General features: G+C 40.8%; 1 protein-coding gene across 1 annotated transcript in view; it reads right to left on the bottom strand.

The window, feature by feature from the left end:
• The window catches only part of SPATA16 (spermatogenesis associated 16), a 110,306-nt gene that overhangs the window by 48,203 nt on the left and 34,243 nt on the right, over window positions 1-27,860 (bottom strand). The window contains exons 3-4 of the mRNA XM_074963560.1: window positions 27,403-27,492; window positions 9,366-9,450 (exon numbers count right to left, since the gene is read on the bottom strand). Of these exons, the coding sequence (XP_074819661.1) occupies window positions 9,366-9,450; window positions 27,403-27,492 (175 nt within the window). The remainder of the gene's footprint in view (window positions 1-9,365; window positions 9,451-27,402; window positions 27,493-27,860) is intronic.

Here is a 27,860-nt window from a genome sequence, read left to right as displayed (position 1 = left end):
TGTACAACTGAGATTAAACTAACAGCCCGGTGGTTTCCCAAATCACTTTTTCCCCCTTTTCTTAAACATAGGTACTACATTGGCAATCCTCCAGTCATAGTTCAACTCCTGAGTTTACAGGTTTATTAAAAATCCTTGCTATTGGACTTGCAATTTCATGTGCCAGTTCCTTTAATATTCTTGAATGGAGATTATCTAGGCCCTCTGATTTAGTCCCATTAAACTGTTTGAGTTTGACGTCCACCTCAGATGTGGTAATTTCTACTTCCATATACTCATTTCCATCAGCCAAACTCCGAATTACCCTTATTAAAAACTGAGGCAAAGTATTTGTGTAGGTGTTGGGCCATGCCTAAATTATCTTTGATCTACACCTTATCCTCAGTGTTTAGCAGTCCCCCTTCTTCTTTCCTTGTTTTCTTTTTATTTATATGGCGATAGAATAATTGACTATTGGTTTTAATTTCTCTTGCAAGGTCCAATTCTGTTTGGCTTTTGGCAGTTCTCACTTTTCCCCTACACTTTCTGATCTCCAAGAGGTAGCTTTCCTTGCTGATCCATACCATCTTCCATTTCTTGTAGGCTTTCTACTTTCTCATAATCACGTGTCTGAGATGCTTGCTGATCCAGCTTGGTCTGGAACCCTTACTGATGAAATTTTCCCCTTACTTGAGATGCAGGCTTCAGATAGTTTCTGCAATTTTGGCTTAAAGTAATTCCAAGTTTCTTCCATATTCAGACCCTGGAGTTCTTCAGTCCAGTCCATTTCCCTGACTAATTCCCTTAATTTTTTAAAGTTTGCCCCTTTGAAATCAAGGATCCTAGTTGCAGATCTATTTTTGTTTATCCTTCCATTTAGTTTAAACTGAATTAGCTATGATCATTCAAACCAAGGTTGTCCCCTTACAACCAGTTGTTCTATGAGCTCCTCAGCAGTACGAAATCTAAAATGGCATCACCTCTTGTACATTTGGAGAGTATTTAGTGAAGAAATCTGTCAGCTATTGCATCCAGGAAAATCTGGACCCTAGTATTATTTGTAGCACTTGTCCTCCAGTCTCAAAACACAGGGGAATGAGAAGCGACACTGAGTAGAAATACCCCTTGAAGGGGACATGGAACGCTTATTTCTGGAACTTTTCGGTGGCCTTAGCAGGAAAAATAGAAGCTGACACGAAAGCAATGCAAAAAGCTAAAGCTAACTGAAGGAGACGTCAGTCCTCCTTCCCAGCACACAGTTCCATGCCCTTTGGGAACCAGTCCCAAACATGAGAAGCTTAATCAGTCAGCAACAGACTGAGACAGACATGGTCTGCCTACAAACAGGATGACGTTATTGGGTTTCAGAGATGCATCAACTAACATGACTGGGCCAGTGCAATGGCAAACCACATTTTATGTAAGTGAAGGGCTGCTGATCTAGTGGCAGGGCAACTTGACTATATGTAGAATTAAGGCATGTTTTTGAAAACTGCTGACTGTTTACTCCCTTCTAAGAGACTTCATCTAAAGCTCTGTGTGGTATCCTCCTAGAATAAGAGTAGATGTCCAAGTGGAAACTCATGTGGCAGTTAATACTTCTAGGAGTTGCACAGGCATTCCTTCATCTCCTTTCAGAGAGGAGGTGGTATGCAGTGATGGGGGGAAACGGATAATGGATGCATAACTCCTGAAGAAGATCTGCAGCCTAGGAGGGAGGTGAGGCTGGGTTTTCCCTAATGTTTCCTTGGCATCCTCCTGGATGGGTCTAGATTCCCCCATGAATCTTCAAGCTCTCTACCCTCTGCGGTCTAGTAAACCCGTCCCCTAAGCAGTGTATGAGTTCAGAATTCCACTCCTGGCATTTTCATATTATTTTTGTTCCCTCCTGCATTTTTCAAAATGGTATGGACCTTTTGTTAGCCAATCAGATTGCTCTCTTTTTACACCTCATTTTGACAACATGATTTATGGGTCTTCATTAATGGTTAAAACTTTTATTGGGTTTTGTATTGTGCTTTATATTGGGATTTCAATAGCTACTGACTATGACCAAGATATGTATTGTCTATTACTTTAAACTGAAATATTGATTAAATAAATCCATCCCTTCTGAAATTAGAGATAATTAAACCATTTGTTTTAATAAGAGCGACATTCAAAGTGTTAACTTCTCAATGTATGAAAAAATCGGTATGATTCAACCAGCAATGACCCTGCCATTAATTATCTGATATTAAAAAAATATTACTAAGTAGAAATCATGTGGAAGGGAGGAAAATTAATAAAGGGAAACGACTGTGTGGAAAAAATAATTTAAAAATAACCTGGCTAGATACATGCATAAGGCTGCCTCGATGAAGATACTAATAACAACTACAGCAACAAAAAGCCTTTAAAATAGTATCAGATATGATATTAACTCGCTGCTGTTTTATGGAGCAGTGAAAAATTCAAGAACAAGTGATTGGTGCAATCTCATAAGCAAAGGGACAAAATATTACAGAAACTCCAACTGTGATTAGGATTCTGATGGCAATGGGGTTGTACAAACACTTCCTCAGTGAGGAAGGACAGTCAAGTGGTTAGTGCAGTAGCCTAGGCTGAGGGAGACCTAATTTCAATTCCTGCTTTGCCATAACTATCCTGTGTGATCTTGCACAAGGCACTTGGTCTCTCTCTGACTCAGTTTCCCCATCTGCAAAATGGGAATATTAGAAATTCCTTACCTCATACGTGTATTGGGAAGAAAAATATATTAACGGTTGGGAGGTGCTCAAATACTGTTATGATGGAAGCACCTACTAATAGGACAGTTCCTGCCCTAAAAAGCTTGTAATCCAAATAAGTATGACAAAGAAGAAATAACTTTAATTGGCTTTAGATCAGATCTTAAGTGACTTGCTCAAGATGATACAGGAAGTCAATGCAGAGTCAGGAATTGCAGCCAGATCTCCTAAGTTACAGTCCAGTGTCTTAAGAAGAAGACTATCCTTCTTTTGTGTTGTGATACAGCCTGGCTAGAGGGCAGCAGGAGAGTGTTAGAAGGAAGCCTTATTCCCTGTAGAGGGGAGAAAGTTTGCTATAGATTAATTAAAGCACCTGAAGCCAATTAGAGCACCTGAAGCCAGTCACCTGATAACCACCCCCTGCTTCAGTCAGACAAGGGAAGGAGTTGAAGCCCAGTGGATTGGTGTTGGAGCAGAGAGCAGTTTGGAGGAGTTCATAGAATCATAGAATATCAGAGTTGGAAGGGACCTCAGAAGGTCATCTAGTCCAACCCCCTGCTCAAAGCAGGGCCAATCCCCAATTTTGGCCCCAGATCCCTAAATGGCCCCCTCAAGAATTGAACTCACAACCCTGGGTTTAGCAGGCCAATGCTCAAACCACTGAGCTAGTTGAAGCAGAGTGGATTGATGTTGAAGAAGAGAGCAGTTTGGAGGAGTTGAAGTAGAGTGGATTGGTGTTGGAGCAGAGAGCAGTTTGGAGGGAAGCAGAGGAGAGTTTGGAGAAGTGCTGCGGTGGGCTAAGAAGGCCAAGACCCTAGATAAAGGGACACCTGGTTTGTGCAGAGGGAGGGCAGGAAGCCCCACAAGCTGAAGGGCAGGAGAGGGAAGTAGCCCAGGGGAAGGAACCACTAGTTCAAGCGGTTTACCGCTATCCCTAGAGCCTCTGGGCTGGGACCTGCAGTAGTGGGCGGGCCTGGAAATGCAAGATGATTTCACTCCAAACTTCAACTGGAAAATTAAAAGCACAAAGGGATTAATCCTTTAAAATATCCATGTCTCATATATACAATTTGGATAGGCCTACAGATTTTATTGGCAAGAGCGATGAGAGAAGATGAAAAGAAACACGTTACCCTTTCCCACAGTGAGAAAAGTTAAAAAATACTTCTTAGGGCAAAAATATGTTCTACTAGGGTATATGTAACTTGGATATTTGCCTCTAACTACATTATTTCAAAAATATGGGCCCTATCCTGAAGTACTTACACTTACAAAATACCAGCTGAAGCCAATGGACTTTCTATGAACATGGATTGCCAGACAGGGCACTTCTGAAGTGAAATATGACAACAAGCTTAGCCACAAAATATATGGTGCCCTCAAGAATTGACGAGAAATACATTTTCTCACTAAGATGATACCCCAGCTATCCAAAGCAACTAAACTGTCAATTCACGTGAAACATTCCATTAGAAGGATTACAAAACATTTTCCCTGTTGCCAAGCTGAAAACCTGACATGCCATGAAGTGCTGATTACGGGACACATCTATAGAACCAGTATATAATGCTGCTGGTAGCCCCCATAACCAAATGAAGATTGCTGATGGTATTTTGGTTATAGTCTGAGTTTTCTGGCTATTAACCTTGCTCTCTTGGGTCATGATCCTGAAGTTGACCTCTATGGGAATTGAAGGTACTGATCAGTACTCAAGAAGTACTCAGACCATGTAGGATTGGGGTCTAGTTGCTTCATCACACTGTAAATGAATTATTTTGCGTTTATGCACCATAGATTTTTGACATGGGAAGGGCTGAAGTCTCAATGAACATTGCATAAACAGAGCAAAACAAATTCCATTTAAATATTTAAAGAATTTGCTTCTACCACTAGTGTCCCCCTTCTTTTCTGTAAATGTTTGAGCAATACACTTGAACTGATATAAATGTTTGTAGAAAGCCATGTCCAAAAGGCACAGGCACAAACAGCCACAGATCCTGAAGGTTCTCTAGCTGGTGTTGTAACAGACAGATCCTCATGGATCAGCACAGAGAGGGACCTGTAACACATACTCACCAGGGGGTTACACTTGCCCAATAATCCAGGAACAGAAAAAAATACCTTGTGACTTATATGACCAATCGCAACTAAGCCAGACATTGCTAATTTTACATATTTGTTATCCCCCCGTGGGGTAAAACTTTTGAAAAGATATTCTATGACCAGAACAAAAGGCTTAATTTGAAATGGATATTATTATTCAGTGAATTATTAGCTCAGTGCTATGCAGCATTATACATAGGAATTGTTTTGACAAAATGTGTTTTCATCCAAAAAACCCAATTTGTTAAAACCAAAATTGGTCACGGGAAAGTTTCAGTATTGATCAAGTTCCAATTTCAAATTTTTTTCGGAAAAAAGTGTTGAAATTGTCAAAACATCCCATTTCAAGATTTTTGAAACAAAAAATTCATTTTGTCAGTTTGAAATGACTTTTCAATTAGTAAAAATGTAGAAAAAGGTTGAAATAAAAATGAAACAGAAATTAGGTAAATGAAATATGTTGACTGACCCAATTCAATTTGTTTTCTTCAGAGTTTCAGTTTGAGAGAACTTGAGATTTTGATTTTTCATCCTTATTTGGGATGGGAAAACCATTCCCCACTGAGCTCTAATTATACTTCCATCTCATAATGGAGTAGACAGAAAAGATTATTATTCAGAACTATTATTGTATGTCATATTACACATCATTTCACAGAAGTATAGTGAATGAAAGACCTGCCTTAGAGTGAGAGATTTAAGGAGCTCAATCTATTTAGTTTATGAAGAGAAGCTTAAGAGGGGCCTTGATCACAATTTATAAGTTCGTAACTAGGGAGAAGATATCTGTCAGTAAAGGGCTCTTTTCTCTAGTAGAGACGACGGCATATTAATATCCAATGGCTGAAAGTTAAAAGTAGCCAAAGTCAAGGTGGAAATAAGGTGTGCATTTTTAACACAGAGTAATTAACCAATAGATTATCTTTCCAAAGGACGAGGTGAATTCTCCATCACTGAAATGTCTAAATCAGGATGGGATGTCTTTCTAAAAGATATTCTTTAGTTCAACCACAAATGATTGGGATTGATACAGGAATTACTGGGTTTATATATATATATATCTAAAGGCAAACAAACACAAGAGAAGACATAGGCCATCAGTGGAGAAGAAAAAAGGTCTAGGGGTTACTATGATGAGAAAGGGCTGCTTAAACAGGTATGTTTTAAGGAGGGATTTGAAGGAGGAAGAGGATTTTTGGCAGATGTTGCCAGGGATAGGGGCAACCAAAAACTAGAGAGAAGGATGAAGGGAGAAATAAGATGAAAGGATCAATGTGATCATAAGGAACAGAGGAAGGAAAAAAGGGTGAGATATTGATGGAGGCAAGATGATAATAAAGAGCTTTGTCTATATGGATAAAGAGCGTCAGTTTTATGCAGTAAGAGGAAGCTAGCCAGTGGAAAGATTCAAGAAGGGTGACACATTCAAAGCCATGGAAGAGGCAGAAGATGAGTCTTATTCCAAAGCAAAATCACTAAGTGAAGATACGAAGATAGCCAGTAAAATCCTGAAAACCTTGTGTCAGGCCATTGGATCAAAAGTAAAGTGTGATAGTTTTCCCCCCGGAATAAAAATCAATCTTTACCAAAGTAAAGAGCCTTAATGATCTCCACCAAGATATCCATCCTGGGTATGTCCTCTTCTCTACTTTCCCTCAAAATCGTGAGACTGCCTTGCAGAATTCCGGAGGAGGAGAATGGTTAACAAGAAAAGGAGCGTGCATCAATAGCTGTTGCTTTGGTTACAAAGGCAGTCGTGACAAGTTATTTTCAGTTTAATCAGAGATAAAGAGAGAACATTAACATAAAGATCAGTACTTGTTAATGCTACCCGGTCACCCTCTGGTGATAGGTCTCAATGGTGTCATGCCCCACAAAATACTGGGTAATCATTGCTATGGGCACTATTAACACTGAAGTGACCCTTAATGCTGAATGCACAGAATTCAGCAACTCAAAAAGGTAAGGTTGTTGTTCATGCATCTTCAACATACAGTGCTTTCTTAGGCCCCAATACTTCTACTGATTTCAGTGGGCACAATATTGGGCCCTAGCTGCCTGTATGTGAACACTCCTAGATGTTATTGAGTCCTTATCCCACGCTAAAGACACTAAATTGAAAGCCAGTGACTTTGTCCAGTGAAGCAATGTCTGCCTCAGAGTGAAAATCAAGCACCTGGAGAGATCAAACAAATGGGAAGATCTTTGTTGACACGTCACAGCTTCTGCAATCAAAGGAGATGAGCAATTCCAGCTCCAAGGACAGGCAGAAAAGAAATAGGAACAGAGATGGCAAAGACTGCATGTTCCCACCAATGAGGTCTTGGGGAGTTGGGACTTTACTGGATCTCCTGATGCACATGCAGTAAGCATGTAGGGGGAAAATACCCTTCCCAGTGTCCAGCCCATGAATCAAGCCCACAGAATGGGAGTGGAGCTGGAACCTGGGCTGAGGTAGAGGTTAATACACAGGTCCTTTGGTCAATTCACATTTGAAAGTTCACAGGCACAGCAAATTCTAGCTCAGTAAACTAGACATGCTTTGCACTCACAACAGTTCTGAAAGACGATGGCTCCTAGGGTGAGATGTATTCGTGTGTATAAATAAGAAGTCAGAGGATGCAGCTAACAATTTAGGAAAGGGTAGGGTGACCAGATGTCCTGTTTTTAAAGGGACAGTCCAATTTTTTGGGACTTTTTCTTATATAGGCGCCTATTACCCTCCACCCCCTTTCTCGATTTTTCACAGTTGCTATCTGGTCACCCTAGGAAAGGGAAGATTCACCCTGCAGACCTCCAGGAGTGATGCTGGAACATAAAGGGCCTGATTCTGATCTTCATTCCACTGGGGTAAATTAGAAGTGTTTTTTCTTTTGGTCTTCATACAACAAAGAGTAACTGTGATACGGTGTACACCAGTGTAAGTGGGATCAGAATCAGATCCTGATATTTTATCATAAGGTAAAGTTTATGCATAATGTATGAAACCATTGTAGATTGCATGGATTTTTATTAACCATTTAACCAGTGACAAAGTAGCTTGACATAAAACATCTTTCATCTCATCCTGGGAGTCAGGCCACAAAGCACTTGTTTGGACAATGGGACATGCAGATAGGGAGGTACAGCTGGGGCAAATATCTATCAGGGAGTGGAAAGAATTATTTTTATAACTGATAGAGGGCTCACCTTTGCCTTTGGCCCTAAGTGCTGGAGAGTGGAGGGACAACCCATGAATTACCCTCCGATGGTAGGGGATGAACTTCTTGTTGGGTCTCACTGCCAGAAGAATGGAATGGGCCCCATCTGCAAATTGGGAGATGGGTCCCCCAAAAGCTAGAACCCCAGCTGCCACACAGTCTTTGCACCATGTTATGGTTGTGCTTAGGGCCAGCTTGGGCAATCAGGAGGGAAGGCACAAACAGGAAGGGGAGAAGTAGGGAACTAATGCCCAGAGAGTGGATGGGAAGAAGCAACTGAAAAATAAGTATCAGGGGGTATCCGTGTTAGTCTGTATCCACAAAAACAACAAGGAGTCCCGTGGCACCTTAAAGAATAACAGATTTATTTGGGCATAAGCTTACTCCATTTGGTCATAAGTACTCCATGCATCCGATGAAGTGGGTTCTAGGCCACCATGCATCCGATGAAGTGGGTTCTAGCCCACAAAAGCTTATGCCCAAATAAATCTGTTAGTCTTTAAGGTGCCACTGGACTTCTTGTTGTTTCTGAAAAATAAGGAGATCCTTCTATTAGCCCCTTAATCCAATCCTAAAAATAAAGAGACAGGAAGGAGGAGACACTCTCAAGCAGTTACTGGAGTGAGTAGAGTTTCAGGAGCACACGTGTGTGTGTGTATACATGTGGGTTTGTGGGTGTGTTTAAGACAGAGGTTAGAGATGTAACCAGTACCAGTGAGCTAGCACTAAGCCTCTAGGCCCCAATCCAGCAAATGCTTACTTGATTACTTCCAAGAACACCAGTACTCCCATTACAGTCCGTGGGGCTACACATGTGCTTAAAGTTAAACGTGTGCTTGAGTGCTTTGTTAGATCAGGGCCCTGATCCTACAAAACATTACTCAAGACAGTAATAATTGCTCGAGCGATGAGGGTCGTCAAAGCTGATAGGACTACATGCAGTGATTAATCTTTGCAGAATTGGGGTCTTACTAGTTGTCTTTCTTATTGTACTCTGTTTCCCTGAGACCACTGGTTAGGTCATTTTTCCTTCCATTTCAAAGAGTAGGAAAAGTTATCAGAAAAACAGTCTCAGCCAAACTTTTTAAAAAAAGGGTCAGTATCTGGAATTAAATTTTATAGCACTCCATAAAATTGAAGTGTGAGCCAAGGGTCAACAACAACCTTGAATTTTGCCCTTAAAATTAGTCCCAGAAAATCTGCTTAATTATAAATATGTTAGCACTATACAGTGTCCTGCTGACTGATATGCCCCAGAGCTATCTTTGTCGGCAGTCTTTTAAGCACTAATCCTTCATTTTGGTTCTAATAGTGAGATGGGCTCCTCCTTTCTAGTTAGACCATCAATTTTTACCTGCCAATACAGTTTGATGAGCTTGCTTATATGCTGCTCACTGCCTCCTGACAGCCAGTACATGTAGTCAGCAGTCATGGCACTCCTAATGACAAGAGCAGAATAAAGACGTGAATATTGGGGAGAGGGCTGAGATAAAAGTACCAAGTTTTTAAAGCAGATAATATAAAATGAAGTTTATATAAAAAGGGCACACAGTTATACAGAACTATCAGTCATTGCTCAACAGTAAAACATATTTTGGGAATACAGCAAGCATTTTTATTAGGTAGCTAAACTATATGCGAGAAAACAACCTTACATTTTTTCCTTTTATGGTTTTTCTATTTATATTGTGCTCAGATATTTAATGGCTGCTCAAAAATATTTTATTCTGGCTGCTGCTTATTATGCTTTAAAGCATTTATGGACTAAAATACATTAAATACAGTCTACATTTCTTCCAGAACAGCACTGGGATGTACTGTGAGTCTGAGAATATCTCAGTCTATAGCAAAGTCAAACATAGTTCACCTTTGATTAAATTATGCTATAAAAAAACCCCAAACCAATCAGCAATCTTTGTATCTAATTGAATACGCTTTAGTATCCAGACTGTTTGTTACAACCATTGCATTACTCTTATTAGACTGGGGGGATATTAAAAACTATTGTAAAGCAGATATTAATGCTTCGTTTTCACCTACTTTAGAAAATCAGTTTGCTTTTATTGCTGCTTCTCCACACTGCTCTCCATTTCCTATCCTCTGGAGACTCCAAATCCAATTAAATGTTACTAGATGTAATTCCAAATTGTCACTTTAGTCAATTAAACATATAATAATCTTGTGTACCTAATTACTAGCACCAAAAGTTTATTTGTTGAAGTAGTGCTATCAATGTGTACGTCTGCATGTTTCCCTTATCATTACCTATATATTAATTGTACTTTGACATTACTGTAAATTGAATTTGAAATCTCCCCCCAGTTAAGTGTATTGCAACGAGTAATCCCAATCCTGTTGTAATACCCTTTCAGGTTGTTTTCTAAGACAGTATTATGTTCTTAACAAGATCTGACCAAAAATTACAAGGATTTAATAATAAACATTTCAAAGCATGCCTGGTATTAGGGGGCTGCATATTGTGATACTGTCTTATAGACCTAGGAACGAAATATGCGCTCAGTTGTATGCATGCAGCTTCCATTGACTTCAGTGGGAGAGATGACTTCAGTGGAAGCCATGGATTCGCATCTGAGGGCTGGGTTTAGCTCTAAGGCTCTATATCTAGTCCTCATTCAAGTCACTGGCACAGGTCCCAGTGACTTCAATAGGACAAAGAACAGCATCTAACTGAGCACATTTAGTACTCTTGCAACCCTGATACAGTAGACACAAAGGGTGAAATCATGGCCACCGTGAAGTTAATGGCAAAACTCTCATTAACTTTAGTGGGGCCAGGATTTCACCCCCAGCATATAACTGAGGAGGAAGGGAGAAGCTACATAAGAACCCTGCAAGAGATCTGAAAGGATTTTGCCTAGATTTGTAGAACGATTTTGTATTGTTGTTCACAATTGATATGTAGGGTGGTCTGTAATATTTCCACCTGCTCTGGTAAAGGCAATAGTTAGTATTGAAATGTATTGTGTGTGTGTGTGTGAGTGATGCTGCCCTCTAGCATCTAGCCCAAAAGAAAGACAAGAGACTTTTATTATGAACTAAAGCAGTTCTTCTTCACGTAAAGTGGCGAGGCCTGAAGAAGGCCAGAGGAGCTAAAAGTCTTTAGTTCTAGTTCCAGCTCACCAGGCATGTGTGTGATGAGGAGAGATTTATTTAAGAACTGTGCCTGCTATCTGCAGCTATGGATTCTTTCCAATACCAAGAAATGTTATCTATCCAGGTTTGACATGTTTCCATTTTCTAAGCTTTGCTGAAATGGGAAGGTGCATGGATAGGATCCATAATCCATTCAGCTGGCTTTATGTTAGGTGAATGCAGAAATAAGCAGACATTTGCTAGTTGGTATTGCATCTGGACCTATTACTCAACAACTGCTGCAATTTTAAAGATTAAATTTTGCAGATCCTTACTCCAAAATGTCATGCTCATCATGGCCTCATTCTGTCCACTGCAGTATGAATGTGTCACTGTGGGGATGCCAAGCAGCTCTGCCATGGGCCAAATATGACCAGATGGGTCGGTTGGCATATGCCAGGAGTTTGTTTCCCCGTCCTCACTCCAGGCAACACTCGCTGAGCCTATCATCCAGATGACTCTATCCTGTTGAAAATGTAACCCCAAATCCACCTATCATTTCTATGACATGGACAGCCTCAGCTTCAAACAGTTTTCGGGATAGTTTTATAGTTCAAGCACTGTACTGGGACTCAGATGTGGATTCATACATGACACAGACTTCCTGTGTGACCTTAGACAAGCCACCTCATCTCTCTGTGACCCAGCTTCCTGTCTGTAAAGTAGGAACAGTAATACTTGACTGTCTTGCCTGTTTAGTTTGTAAGATGACAAGGACCATTTCTTATTAAATCTTTGTACAGTGCTTGAGGCACCATTGTACTTCAGATGATACCCTTTCCCTATTATTCTTCCCCATTATTTTGTTCTCATTTTTATGAACAGGGTTCTAACCATGTACACATTTGATGTCTCCATGTTTAGTTTACAGCATCTGTTCCAGTTCTTGCTAAATTTCTGCCCCTTCTTAAGCACTTTCGTAAATCCCACTAGGAACGTAACTACACCTTTCAGCACCGAAATACCTTTACAAATCTGGCCCTTAGTCTCTCTGTGCCTCAGTTCCCCATCAGCAAAATCCTTCCTTTCTCCTACCTGTTACCTATCCTAACTCTAGCATGTAAGCTCTTTGCAGAAGGAACTTTCTCTTACTCTGTGTTTTTACAGCACCGCAATCTCAGTTCTGGTGTTACTGTAATACAAATCACAGTAGCAATACAGAAGATGGTGTCTCACTCTGCTTTAAATGAATGTCAATTACTATACACAAGGGACCTCTATTTCAAGGGACCTGCACTTTCTGCTCTTCCCAAAACACAGATGGAAATGGAAAATAAATGATACCCCATAATCTGGTGTGCGTGTTATAGCACTCTGTTTATCTTGGGAGTTCAGGTGACATTTATAAAGCCATTGAGTTCCACTCTCATGACATGTATTGTCATCATCAACCCTTAATAAAAATACGTTTCAGTATAATGTAGAGTTGTGTACATTTTATTCTCTCTCTAATTTTAAGTGTAAAATTGACTAACTCACAAGGTATGGCTCCCTTAGAGTCTTTACTGTCTCTGGTGTTAATCCATATTTAGTATTATATCAACCTGCCGTTTGGTCCATCCCATTCAATATACATATGTAAAAGATACTCTGCTTGACCTGTAGCTAATTTCTAAATGTTAATAACTTGGGTTATTTTTAATGGCCTAATGCACATTGTAGATTTTGCAAAGGTAGAAAAGGATGGAAAATTGGAAGCACTAGAAGAAGAGGTGATAGTAGACACACACTGTACAAGAACCGATTATGGAAAATTAGAAGATCAAGCTGAAACATGGGCTTACTTATAAGAGACTCTATTTCATCTAAATGCTTTTAACTGTTGCCTGGAGAAGGTTTTCAGAAATTATAAATGAGAGGAAGGACAATCTTGTGGTTATACCAAAAGCCTCAGAGTTAGGAAATCCAGGTTCTGTTTCCCAGGTCATCAGAATTCCTTTATGACCTTGGGAAAATCACTTTAATATCTCTGTTTCCAAAATGGGGACACCTTCTTCCCAAAGGTGTTGTATTAATTCATTAATGTTTGAAATGCTCTCTGAGATTTTCAGAAGGAAAGCCCTTTATAACTGTGTAAAGTATTATCAGTCATTTGTTTGTTTATTATAAAAGGAAGAAGAAGGCCACCCGACTGACAGACAGCTTCCCAAATTGCCTTAGATTTGAAGACAGCATTGTCCTCTTTGCTGAAATCCTTTCAAACATAAAGCAATGAAGAAAGAAATCAGAGCAAAGAATATGGAATCATGAGTCATCTGCAGAAATAAAGTTATAGCTCTAATGAAGGAGCCAAAAAGAGAAGGAAATGAATATGGGTCACCAGCAGAGGATCTGAAGTAACATTTTCAAAAGTGCCTCAGTGACTTATGAGCCTGAGTCCCATTTTCAAAAAAGCCTTTGGTTCTTAGAAGCCTACCTGTTATTTAAAGCCAGTGGGACTTAGGCTTCCAAGGGCTAGATTTTCAAGGGTATTTAGGTGCCTAAAGATGCTGATAGATGTTGATAGATTTTCAAAAGTGTCAAAGTGAGTTAGGTGACTAATTCCCCTGGATTTCAATGGGAATTAGGTGCCTAACCTGTCCCTGCACTCCCCTGAGCACAAAGAATGTACTTGTCCTCTGTCCCTACATGGGGGCGGGGGAGGGGGAAGGCAGAGAGAGACACAAGAAGGGGAGAAAGCTCCTACTGGCACACTTCCTCCCTTAAAGCAGCTATGCAGGGACAGGACAAATTCTAGCTTTATAACTATGGTCAGATAAACAGTGTTTTCAAGACAATGCTGTGTAATATGACTCCAGTTCATGTCATCATCTCCCTGTTTCTGACACCTTCAGTGACATGGCATCACTGTATAAAATACAGACCTGTACAAACTTGTAATTTCTAAGGCTATCAATACACTCCTCATTACTCATATTGCTCAGGTGGCACCAAACGTGCATGGATAATCTGGACTGAAAGAGAACAAGTAGTTGCTGGCAGTTTATTAGGAAGCCAGTTCAAATAAATAGGCTTTACCAGTGAACCATCCTACATGGAAAGCGACCTCTTGTCTTTAAAGTTTTTTTTTTTTTTAGGTTTTCTGGTTAAAGCAACGGGACTGGGATTAGGATCTGGGTTCTGTTCCCAGCTCTGCCATAGTTTCCTTGGATGACACTGAGTAAATCAGACCCAAATGTCAAAAGCATAGTGCCCAGCTTGAGACACCTTAAATATGGCCTGAATTTCAGAGGAGCTGCACATCCACAACTCCAGCTGAAGTCAGAGGCAGTACCAGGGGCTTAGCACCGCTGAAATATCATTCCCAAACCTGACAAACCCAAAGTTAGTGGCTGCATTTGAAAACATTGGCCTTAGTCTCTGTCTTTGCTTCTTCATCTGTAAATTAAATAACACTTCTTGTGTTATAGGAGTATTGGGGGCTTAATTCATTAATAACCAAAATGTTTGAGAACTCAGATGGAAGGTACTAAGTTTAATAGCAGCAATGACCACCAAGATGTTGTCAGGCAGTTTCCATTCTTACCCTCTATTTTTAGCAATGCACCACAGAGACTACCCTTCTTTACCCATTAGAAATTAGTCTTTTCCCTCACTCTCTCTTGAGAATTTCTTTTGTTGCCCCAATGAGAAATGTGTCACAAATTCTTCCTTCAGCTATTTGCCCACAAAGAAAGGAACAATTAGGAGGCCATGTGGATTGGCATGGTGGCACATAGCTTTTTCCTATCCTTGCCGCGATCTGCTCTGATGTAGTGCTACCCTTTGCCATCCAGTCTGAAGTCTGTACTGGTGTCAAACTTGGACTGAACTAAGCACTGCTTACCAAAACCTACAACCAACTCCACAAACCCCTGACAACTCACCTAAAGCCTGACCGAGAATAGGGAAAGGAGCTGCTGGTTCTGAAGCCCCTCACGTGAACAGTAAAGGAAATGAGAGCTACTGAGGTTGCAGCTTCTCATGTACTTGCACTTTGAGCACTGCCACAAGGGGGCATGCACACAACCCCAATGGTCACTGCTTTCAGGATGGTTAAAGTGCTAATGGCACATGCATCCAAGAGTGGGACATTGCAGAGGCAATTGTTCAAGAATCTGCTTGACATTTAAATGGCTCTTCCAAAACAAGAAGTCTTTTGTTATATCCAAATGAAGTTTTGAAAGCAGTCACTAGTTAAACACCTGTGCCCTATTAAGGGCCACCACAACAAAGCCAAACCCAGCTTGTGTTAAGGTAGTAAGGCTAGATTCAAAAATTCTTGCTATATCTGCTCAATCTGGCCACTCGGTGGTGTAAAACAATAAGATATTTATATAGAACTGAAGAACACCACAACAGACCCTGAAGTCTGTCTTAATCTTAAAGGATACATATTAAAAGAATCAAAGAAAGTTGTAGATACATGAGTACTGCTGATTCTAATAGAAAGCATATGGCCAGAACAGCATGAAGGGTCTGTGATGAGAACTGGAAGGTGTAATTATGATAAACATGCACAATTGTATGGAATGCACCAAAGTGTTAGATTTCTAAAAAGGACAAAAAACCCTACCATTATTACTGGAAAATCATTTCCCTTCATAAATTCTGGCAATAGTAAGACTCACAGTCAGATCTTCAGACCTGCTAAAGTCCTCTTGGTGCCACTTTGGCAACTAAGAGAGGACTTAAGGATGCCTTAAAGATCAGATGAGGATTTCCCAGGTGTGGCGGGATTCTCCTCTTGAGATGTGGACACCTCTGTACCATCCCCTATGGTCCTCTAATGTAGAGAAATGTCAGGAGCAGCAGGGAGCGTGGCCTTGTTGGTGCAAAAGGCCACAGGGGGCCATCACAACTCTGTGCAAGTTAGAGCAGCCCTCAGGCTATTCTAAATTGTGCTAGGTGTTGAACTGGCCTGAACTGCCAGGATTGGGAGAAGGTGTAGAAGGCAGATAAGTGGCAGAAAGTAAGTTTTGCTCCCCACCTGAAGTGTACTCAGTGATCTCCACTGGCCCAGAGCATCTATTATTACTAGTACTATTACAATAACATGAGAAATAGGATGAGGAATCTTCCCCAAGGGTGGAGGAGGAGAGGGCATGTACCTCCAACAGGTGCGCTGGAACAGGGGGAGCCAGGGGACCATGGCTCCACCACTTTTTACTGGCTGTAAGGGCAAGCAACAGGGAGGAGGGGGCATAGAAGAGTGAGCAGGGGATGGGGAGCTTGGGGCAAGGGGCAGCGTGGGGGCGTGGCCTCAGGGAAAAGGGGTGCTGTGAGGGTGGGGGCTTGGGGAGAAAGAGCAGTGCGAGAGCAGGAGTTCGGGGGGAAAGGAGTGGCATGGGGGGAGCGGGAAGCCCCCCACATTTAGGAAGCTTTTGCTGCTCCTGACCCCCCAAGGCTGGAAGGATCGCTGCCACCACTCCCAAGAGGAAATGACGGGTGGTGGTGGTTGGTGACTCCCTTCTAAGGGAGAAGGAGGCATCCATCTGCTGGCCTGACCTGGTATCCCAGGAGGTGTGCTGCCTGCTAGGGGCCCATATAAGAGAGATTACAAAAAGATTGCCTAGGATCATCTGACCCTCTATTACCCCATGCTGCTCATCCATGTGGGGACTAATGATACTGCAAGCAAATCAGAAGCGATTACAGTGCCCTGGGAGTGAAGATGAAGGAGCTGGGGGCTCAGGTGGTGTTCTCATGATCCTTCTGGTCAAGGGTAGGCCCAAGCAGAGACAGACACATCTTGGAGGTGAATGCATGGCTATGCAGATGATGTCACCAGGAGGGCTTTAGCTTCCTCCACCAAGGGATGCTGTTCCAAGAAGAAGAACTGCTGTGCAGAGATGGGGTTCACCTATCAAGGAAGGGGCAGAGTATCTTCAGATACAGACTGACTGACCCAGTGAGGTGGTCTTTAAATGAAGTTCAACAGAGGCAAGAGATAAAACTCAAAGGTAAATCTAAAACATGGAGAGCTAGATGACAGGTCAGAATCTGCAGGAAATATGGGCAATCACATCAGGGACAAAGGAGAGACAAGCGGGAATATAGAGGGGAAATCTAATGAACATCTTAGATGTCTGTACACTAATGCAATAAGTATGAGGAATTAGCAGGAAAAACTAGAAATATTAGTGCATAATCACAATTACAACATAATTGGCATCAACAAAACTTGGTGGGATAATTCACAGGACTGGATTATTGGCATAGAAGGTACAGCTTACTAAGGAAGGACAGGCAGGGAAAAAAGGGAGGAGGTGTTGCTTTGTATATCAAAGATGTATACACTTGCACTGAGGTTGAGATAGAAGTGGGACGCAGACCTGTTGGAAGTCTCTAGGTATGGATAAAAGGGGTAAAAAAACAAGGGTGATATCATGGTAGGTGTCTCCTATAGACCATCTAACCAGGAAGAAGAAGTGGATGATGATTTTTTGAACAACTAACAAAACCATCCAAATCAAAGGACTTGGTAGTGATGTGGTATTTCAACTGCCCAGGCATCCACTGGGAAAATAACACAGCAGGGCACAGATTATCCAACAAGTTCTTGGAATGCATCAGAGACAATATTTTATTACAGAAGGTGGAGAAAGCAACTAGGGGAGATGCTGTGCTAGATTTGATTCTGACAAACAGGGAGGAACTGGTTGAGAATTTGAAAGTGGAATGCAGCTTGGGTGAAAGTGATCATGAAATTATAGAGTTCATGCTTCTAAGGAGTGGTAGGAGGGAAAACAACAGAAGAAAGACAATGGACTTCAAGAAGGTAGACTTTAACAAGCTCAGAGAACTGATAGGCAAGATCCCATGGGAAGCGAGTCTAAGGGAAAACAAGAGTTCAAGAAAGTTTGCAGTTTAAAAAAAAAACATTAATGGGGCACAAGAGCAAACTATCCTAATGCATACAAAAGATAAGATGTATGGTAAGAGACAACCTTGCCTTAACCAGGAGATCTTTGACAACCTGAAACTCAAAAAAGAGTCATACAAAAAGTGGCAACGAGGTCAAATTACAAAGGATGAATATATACAAAAAAATAACGCAAGCATATAGGGACCAAATTAGAAAGACCAAGGCAAAAAGCAAGATTAAACGAGCTACGGACATTAAAGGTAACAAGAAAACATTTTACAAGTCCTTGAGAAGCAAGAGGAAGATCAAGGATAGGGTAAGTCCACTACTCAATGAGGAAGGAAAGACAATAACAGAAAATGCAGCAACAGCCGAAGTGTTAAATGCCCTTTTTGTTCCAATTTCCATCAAAAAAGTTAGCAGTGATTAGATGACTAACATAGTGAACATCAGTATAAATGAGTTAGAATCTGAGACTAAAATATGAAAAGAACAAGTTAAGAATTACTCAGACAAGTTAGATGTCTTCAAGGTGGGACCTAATGAAATACATCCCAGAATACATAAGGAACTGGCTGAAGAGATCTCTGAGCCATTAGTGATTATCTCTGAGAACTCACAGAGTCTGGGAAAATTTCCCAGAGAATTGGAAAATGGCAAATGTAGTACCTATCTATGAAAAGGGAAATAACAACCCTGGGAATTATAGACAAGTCAATTTAACTTTGGAACCTGGATAGAAAATGGATCAAATAATCAAACAAACAATTTGTAAGCACCTAGAAGAAAATAAGGTAATAAATAACAGTCAAGAACAAATCATGTCAAATCAACCTACTATCCTTCTTTGACAGGGTAGCAAACCTTGTGGATAGGGAGGAAGCAGTAGATTTGATATATCTTGACATTAGTAAGGCTTTTGATACTGTCTCGCATGACCTTCGCATAAACAAACTAGGGAAATATAGCTTTGAGGAACCTACTATAAGGTGGGTGCCCAACTGGTTGGTAAAGCATACTAAGAGAGTAGTTATAAATGATTCACAACCAAGCTGGAATGATATATCGAGTGAGGCCTGGCAAGGATCTGTCCTAGATCTGGTTCTATTCAATACCTTAATAAATGACTTGGATAATGGAATAGAGAGTACACTTATAAAGTTTGTGGATGATACCAAGCTAGGAGGAGTTGCAAGAGCTTTGGAGAATAGGATTAGAATTCAAAATCATCTTGACAAACTGTCTGAAATAAATAGGATGAAATTCAATAAGGACAAATGCAAGTACTCCACTTAGGAAGGAATGACTAATTGCACAAATGCAAAATGGGAAATGACTGCCTAGGAACAAATACTGCAGAAAAGGATCTGGGGGTTAGAGTGGATCACAAACTAAATATGAGTAAAAAAGGTAGTACTATTGCGAAAAAAAGTAAACATCATTGTGGGCTGTATTAGCAAGAGGGTTGTAAGTGAGGCACAAGAAGTAATTCTTCCACTCTCCTCAGCACTGATAAGGCCTCAGCTGGAATATTGTTGTGTGCAGGTCTGGGCACCACACTTTGGGAAAGATGTGGCCCAATTGGAGAAAGTCCAGAGGAGAGCAACAAAAATTATTAAAGGTCTAGAAAACATGACCTGTAAGGAAAGACTGAAAACAACGTGTTTAGTGGGGAGACGAGAAAATTGAGGGGAAACATGAGAATAGTCTTTAAGAATGTAACAAGTTGTTATAAAGAGGACGGTGATAAATTGTTCTCCTTAACCACTGACGACAGGACAAGAAGCAATGGATTTAAATTGCAGCAAGGGAGATTTAGGTTAGACATTAGGAAAAACGTCTTAATTGTAAGGGTAGTTAAACACTGGAACAAATTACCTAGGGAGGCTGTGGAATCTCTCTCATTGGAGATTTTTAAGAACAGGTTAGACAAACATTTGGCAGGGATGGTCTAGATAATACTGAGTCCTGCCTCAGTGCAGGGGACTGGACTAAATGACCTATCAAGGTACTTTCCAGTTCTATATTTCTATGGTTTGAATGATTCTATAATAGTGTCTAAAGGTCCAAATCAGGGCCCCATTGTACTGTCAGTTAGCTGGGTCTCAATCTTCAAATGGAAAATTTAGTTATACTTCTTTTGCAGTTTTAATAGCTCTACAAGATTGTCTCTAATACACAAACCCATGTCTTTCTGGTGTTAATGTTACTCTGATTTCATAACCTTCCTTTCCAAAATCCTGATACCGCCCCTCAGAGGCAAGGTATCAGACTAGGTGAACCACTGTCCTCTTCTGGTATGGTACAGCTTACATTTTCTGGAGGTTCTAAACAGAAGGAAGATTATATATATATATATATAATTGGAATAGGGTTGGAGGCAGTTCCTTTTTTACCTAATTAGCTAACTTGGAGCATGAACAAAGAAATAATAGTTCAGGTTTAAACATCTGTCCCAGGTCAGGAATAAAGGGAAACTCTGATTATTTTAAGGTCTCTGGAGATATCTGAAACCACCAGATAATCAGAGTTTCAGATAAACAAAATTTGGTTTCTACAGAATTTTGAATACAGGAGAGAGGTGTGAAATTAGCACAATCAGGGTTTGATGACTGTGTATACACAGATATGGCAATAGCTACCAAATGCAGCAAAAGGAGCCCTGTGGCTCATGACGTAGCTAACATCTTATTGGCTGCAGAGGAGTGAATAGAACTCCCAGGAAACCTGCCAACAGTGAACCTTTATCATATGGAGAAGCAACACAAAGCACTCAAGGGCTGAGAGTGCTGTTCTGTTGTACTCTGAGTCCCAGATGGCTTAGGCAGTGAGAGACCATTACTAGGAAACAAAAATAAGTCTCCAGCGGGGCAATAAAGGAGTGCTAACCACCAGGTCAGTAGTTCTTCTTGTGCAGTGGTTGCCTTTTTAAAAGAACCTGTCTTTTGGTATCAGAGTAACAGCCGTGTTAGTCTGTATTCGCAAAAAGAAAAGGAGTACCTGTGGCACCTTAGAGACTAACCAATTTATTTGAGCATGAGCTTTCGTGAGCTACAGCTCACTTCATGCATCCGATGAAGTGAGCTGTAGCTCACGAAAGCTCATGCTCAAATAAATTGGTTAGTCTCTAAGGTGCCACAAGTACTCCTTTTCTTTTTGTCTTTTGGTAGTAAGTAGCAATATTTTCCTGTGTTGTATTGAGATTAATATGATTAGTTACAAAAATGCTACCTTTTTAAATGGCAACTACTATGTAAGGAAACAAAGACCTTTCAAATGTAGAGTAAAAAGCAGAGAAGATGTACTTGGAAAGGACAAAATTTAAAGGAAAGAAATGACAGGAGGCACTTCGGAAAACAGGTCATTAAGCACAGCAAGATCTCAGATGCTCTGTGACACAATATCAAACAAGTAGTGGCTTGCATAGATCCATGTCATGCAAATCTCAAGAGGCATGGAAACCCATACTGCGTGTTTAGGTTAACAGCTGAACTGTTTGAGAAAAAATGGAGTAACTGGGATGAATGGCTTAAAAACAGGTCGCTGATATAACTTTTAGAATAACAGTATCTATACTCACTGTAAGTCATAACTGATACTTCCTCAGTTTGGCTGTATTCCCTTTTCTGATACACTCAATGTCCCCTCTATAAAGACATATCCCGTACTATCAATAATGCTGTTTACTTTTAGTGAAAAATATTAGTAACTAAGGCTGCCTTCTGTTTTTGACACTGCTTCAGCTGAATGAACTATTGTTTGACACTCAAACATTTGAGAGTGATAAAAGAATAATGAGTAGAGCATAGAAATAACAGCTAGGTTTTTTTGGATACAGACTGACAACATATACTGGTGTCAAATTAAATAATAAGCTGCATGGACTTTCCGTTGGGCTTTGACTGATCCTGTTAAATGTCAAAGCCTCTTTCTTAGCTGCAATTTATGAAGTGCTCCTTTGTAATATTTCTCTGGGGAAATAGCACACGCATAGTGGAAACTCTCCGTTCCTTGTTTGCAGAAAACCCCCCAGATTCATTTTCTTCCTTCAATACTGAAAAATCTGACATCACAAATTGTCATTCTCGCCAGCAGAGGTCTCCCTGCCCCCTGGTTCTGGGAAGGAAGTCAGTGACTGTAACTAACAAGAAATGCTTTCATCAGGCTGCACTACAGTAAGAAACAAGGAGGGAAACAAGGAGGAAGGAAAATAAGCAAAATAACGTGGGATAAGGTGGGTTAGACTCTTCCTTTATTTTATCTATGCAAGGATGTAGCAAGGAGGGCAAAGTCGGCATGCAATATGGGCATTCAAATGAGATCCTACCCATGCACAAGAGCATGCTATTAGGTATGAGTTTCTAAGACAACAAGACATTATTAACGCAGCAGAGTATGTGATTTCAGTCAAAAGGGATGTGGCTGGTCCAAAATATGGCAAGCACTTCCACTGGGCAGAAATGCAAAGATAATGCGTGCATAGAATAGTCGAGTGTCCTTCACTAGGTGTGTTCTTTGCCTAGTCCATACATTAAAACTTTTAAATGATACTTGCATGCCTTGTGCACCGTCCTTATGTAACCCACTGGTAAACATGGGTTAAGGTCCCTTCTCTGTGCCAGTCTACAGAGGACAGGAATTGAAACAGCCCCTAGTTACACAGCCTTGGCTTTTTAGCTCAAGCTGTAACAGTTTGTGCTTCTAGTTCTGGAAGTCCCAGATTCAATCCCCAGTGTGTCATCCAGAAGGGCAGCCATCACACATACATCCTGCTTACAGTAGAGTTGGTACTGGCATTTATGCCATCATGAATAGCAAATGCAAAATAGTTCCCTTGTCTCTGAGCACTTCGTTCCTGAAATCAGCAGGAGTAAATGGCACCCCAAAAGACTTCAGTGTTGAGCCAGCCCAACATAAGGATTCTTGCTTCACTGGATGTATCTGGGTAGCTGATATCAAGATTCTTTCACTGGCTACGTCTTCCTCTGCTGCAATGATTTTCCGGCATACTGAAGAAGCACTGCACAGGATACTACCTTAAGTTCTCTCTGTCTTGACCCCCAAGAAATTCACAGGGGCTGAGATACTAGTATAAAAATAACCTTCGCTACAAGATCTGTTAACATTGCGCAAACCATGCGGCCCCAACGGGACTTTCATTAGTGTAACCAGAACAAAGTTGGTTTCCATGACAACAGATTTTTATAGAAATGGTTTTTACTTTGTTTTTTGTAAACTGAAAGAAAATCAGTAGAGAGATAAATAGACCGTCCTCCATTTTTTGAAAAGCAAAAAACAGCGTGTAGATTTTTTTTTTAACAGGAAGTAGCCCATGAAACAGGTAAGTGTAGAGGGAAGCCAATTAATGGCTTTGGGAGAAGAATATAGGATCAATATTTATGTGATAGCACCTTAGTGAAATTTAAAGTTATACTGTTCCTAAGAACAGAATGACTAAACTTCTGAATGACTAAACTTCTTAGGAACACTAAACTGTTCAAACACATGCCTTTTAAGTGATAAATCAGAACTATTTATCCACCCCTACCCCACTGTACAAATTTGGAGGGTTTGGATAAAATGGGACCAGGAACTAGATTCATGCAGAGAGAGAGTGAGAGAGAGAGAGAGAGAGAGAGAGATCCTGTAATAGACAAAATGCTGAGTTTCAGAATTATCAAGTCTGGTTTCCTATAGAGCTGATGGGACTATCTAATGCCATTTTAAAAAGAAGCAGTAAACAGCTGAGTCATCCATACTGTGGCTATTAAGATCCTAAACCTTCTTCTTCCTTCAGCACTGCTTAGCACTATCCTGGATGGAGTCACGGGTGAATATGAGATGTTCTGGCATAGGGAGAATGAGTCTGTGCTTTGATCCACTTTCCTCTGCTTTTATACAGCTAGTTCCAAGTCACTAGTGTTCTAGCTGGTTACAGAAAGTACTATCGTAAGTGCCTCACAGAACATGATGCAGTTAAACTAGGCAGTACAGCATTCTGAGCAGCAAAAAGATGGCAGTGAAATGGTTTTATTGTAAGAAGGAAAAATACGCTTCTGGACTTTGAACTTCAGGTTTCAAACCCAATATGGAGCCTGACTGTTTTTATGCATTGCAGATTTTCACTTTGTATTACTCACGCTCAAGCCTGCTCCAGCTGAAGAGGTTAGATCATACGTAACATATATTAGCAAGGTAGGGAAGAATGATAGCTTTCATATCTACGCCCCCTGGTTTGCCCATTTATTTCTGCAGGAAATGCATTCTCTACGACTACTGCCTTACCACATCCCTCAATGGGAGAGTTTTAATGACAACTCTCTTTGTACTGCCCTCATTAACTTCCCTACATGCTCTCTCTTACTTACAGGCAATACAGCAAGTTTCCTGTCAGACTCCAAGTTCCTTCCCACCCTCTAATCCATTTCTCCAAATTTCAGAAATGACTTTGGAGGAGAAACATTTTTACTAAAATATTTAGTACTGTACGTCTTAGAGTCTGTGGCTACCACCTCCTAGAACTGCTCATTTTTCAAAGCTCTGATCCCCCAGGCAGTGCCTTTTGGATTACTATACAATACCGCACACTGCATGAAGTGCAGCCGGTTAGAGTCTTGGGTTGCCAACCCTGCAGGGTTGTCCTGGTGTCTCCAGGAATTAGAGATTAATCTTTAAGTAAAGATTATGTCATGTGATGATGCCTCCAGGAATACATCAAACCAAAATTGGCAACCCTATTAGAGTCACATACAGGAGTCATTTAGACACATGGAGCCAAATTCAGGCAGTGATACACATTCAACTGTTCACACTGATTTAGACTCCCTGGCATTCAGGGTGCCACATACATACTTATATCCATTCTACCAATGTCTGAGGCAGCCTGAGCTGGTGTCAGTTACACTGAGGAGCCAGAAGGTAGTAAAAATTACAAGACCTCTCACCCTACTTTAACTTGTACCTTTTGGCTATTCAGTGTGCAGGGCCGGCTACAGGCATCAGCGAAGGAAGCAGGTGCCTGGGACGGGCAATAGAAAGGGGCGGCACTCCGTGCGTTACCTGGGTGGCACGTCCGGGTCTTCGGTGGCACTTCGGCGGCAGCTCAGCCAGGCTTGGGTTTTTTTTTTCCTTCGCTGCTTGGGGCGGCAAAAAAGCTGGAGCCGGCCCTGTCAGCGTGTAACTTATACCAGTCCAGTCTTCTTACATATTTAGAGAATAGGTGTAACTAAGTATGAAGGAGTCTAACTGAACGCAGTGGGGTCTAACGTACATCAGTTGACGCATCATCTCTCAATTTGGAACAGAGAACAGAATTTCCTTCAGGGAATTTAGCCTGCTATATCCTCAAAGAGATCAATAGTTCTCTATCTTGGGCACCCACACCTGCCAGTGGGCTGAGTTATTCCTGCCCATTTGCTGTATACATATATGCTACCTCCACCAAAAACAATTGTTCATAGCCTATAACAATGTTCTGGGTATGTATAATAATAACTAGGAGAGAAAAAAATCACAGAAGGAAACACACTAACCTCATTCACATATATAATGCAGGCAAAGATAAATGACAGCTCATGCTAACAAAAGCATATTTAGACTTTTAGAAACTGCAGCTAAAACCTGCATACTGCAGTCTATTTGTAACAGACAGATTGCATTCTACACTGTTAACAGGGTCAGACTGGTACCACTGACTCCAAAGAGATGCTGCTGCTTAGCTTAGTTTAACACAAGGCTGGAACAAAAACTCCACACAGTTATTACAATACTACGTTAAACTAAGCTAAAATCACAATACTACTGTCACTTATTTGGATCCACTTGGTCTCCATCTGTCAGAATGTTCTCCTCCTTTGCAAAATACATAATAATCTCATTTAAAAACAACTAGTTCCATTAAAGCTTCCTGACATGAAAAAAGGCTGACGCAGTTCCTTCCTGCTTGCTGATGCAGTACTCCTGTTGAATGATTACTTATCTGCAGCAATACCAACCACCGTTTTTTTGTTACTAGATATCTGAGCACCTCATTTTCTTCTTGGATCACATTATGCTCTCAGATACTTTCATTTTCTATGCATTACTTTCTAGAAAAGACCAACTCCTGGAAGTGAAAAATACATTCTTCTACCTGGTTTCAAGTAAAACCCTCTTGCCCGTTGGTGGGATAACAGAGAATTAACGGATCTGAAAATACACGCTTTAATCAGGCTTCCTTGCCAGTCACGGAATAATGTTGTCTCCTGCTATAACCTTTAAAACTGTGTAAGATCACTGAACCTTGAGTGTTGGCGATTCAATAGGTGGCAATTTTCTCTGAATCAATACTGACCCAATACCCCAGCAAGATGTTAGCGAGTATTGTGTTGTTGGAGGTACTTTCTTTAGAATGAGATGTAAAACCAAGATACAGATCACTTGTGGTCCAAGATCCCATGACAAGGTTTACAGGGTGTTAATCACAGCTTCTGGGCAAAGTTCACCAGAGATAATTACAAGTGGCCTCCCTAAATTCTCTCTGAAGTTTTGATTGGATAAAGTATTCTTCCCTTCCCATACTAAACTGTTGTGTAAGGGTTGCCATTCATTGTTAAACAGCTGCCATGTTCTATGCCACAGGTGATTGATTTCAGCAGTGAGTGAAGTGACTGTTCTATATCTCTTACCTAATTCACACCTGTTCTGTCTTAATTCACTAATGGTTTGTAAAACACTTTATGCTCCTCAAATGAAAGGTTCTATATAAGTGCTGAGTAGAAGCAGTAACATAGGTGTATAGTTACCTCTTGCATTACACCAGGCAACATCACTCACCTCCTGGAAGGTAACTTCTTTCATGTAAACCTGTCAGGTGGTAACAATATTTGCTCCCTGCCGACACTACGGTTTCCACCATTTGGTAGTGCCAGCGCAGCTGCACCACTGCTGCACAACACCTACACATTTTCCCAGTATAAACACACAAGTAAAGCTCAATCTTGCACGACTTTACCCCTGCCAGCAGTTCTTATTCACGTGAACAGTCCCATTGACTTCAGTGAGACTACTCATGTGAATAAGGGCAGCAGGATCAGATCTCTCCTATAGGTTTGATCCTATGCTCACTGAAACCAAAGTTGCCATGGACTTTCTTGGTGCAGTGTCAGGGCCTCTAGTAGCACTTTAATATAGAAAGGAGGAGCAATCACTAAGTATTATATAGTTTTGATTCTACCAAGGGATTCTGACAAAGTCATGGACCACTAGAATGAAGCATGGACACATGATGATGTCCCTAGTACGGATGAGCTTTAGGAAATAATTTCCCCAGTTGTCTGTAGTACTGACAGCTGGAATGAAGGAGCTGTAGGGAAATCTTTAGTTGTAGAAAATCCACAAATGCCAACCATACCTTGCGGCTTCAGAATATCGTTCCAACCATCTAAATACAGCAGCTTGACGAAGGTGGTTCAGGAAATAGGCTGGGTTCAAAATAATGCTCCTTTGAAATATAAAAGAGATGCTCAAGGTAAACCTCAGATTGTTACACGATTAAAAGATCATTAATATCAAAATCTGAATAAGGCACATGCTGTACACACTCTCTATACACAATTCAAAATCTATCTCCCAAACCCCAATAATGCGTTATCACTTTTTCTCCCTTGACAGCTAAGATGGATGAACAGGCATTATTAAAATGTCTATTAAAGTTGTGTCATAAATGCAATTTCATTTATAGCTTTGCCTATTGTTATAGAAACAGCTATTAAATTCCTGGTGTGTGCATGTTATACTGCACTTTGCTAGCATATAACACCAGCAAAGGCACCACATATTATTGTAGAACGTCCTTTGTTATCTGTCATC

This window comes from Natator depressus, chromosome 9 (genome assembly GCF_965152275.1).
Source record: "Natator depressus isolate rNatDep1 chromosome 9, rNatDep2.hap1, whole genome shotgun sequence".
In the NCBI taxonomy this organism is placed as follows: domain Eukaryota; kingdom Metazoa; phylum Chordata; order Testudines; family Cheloniidae; genus Natator; species Natator depressus.
The sequence above is the reverse complement of the archived record's forward strand: the minus strand, read 5'-3'. Positions and strand labels throughout refer to the sequence as shown.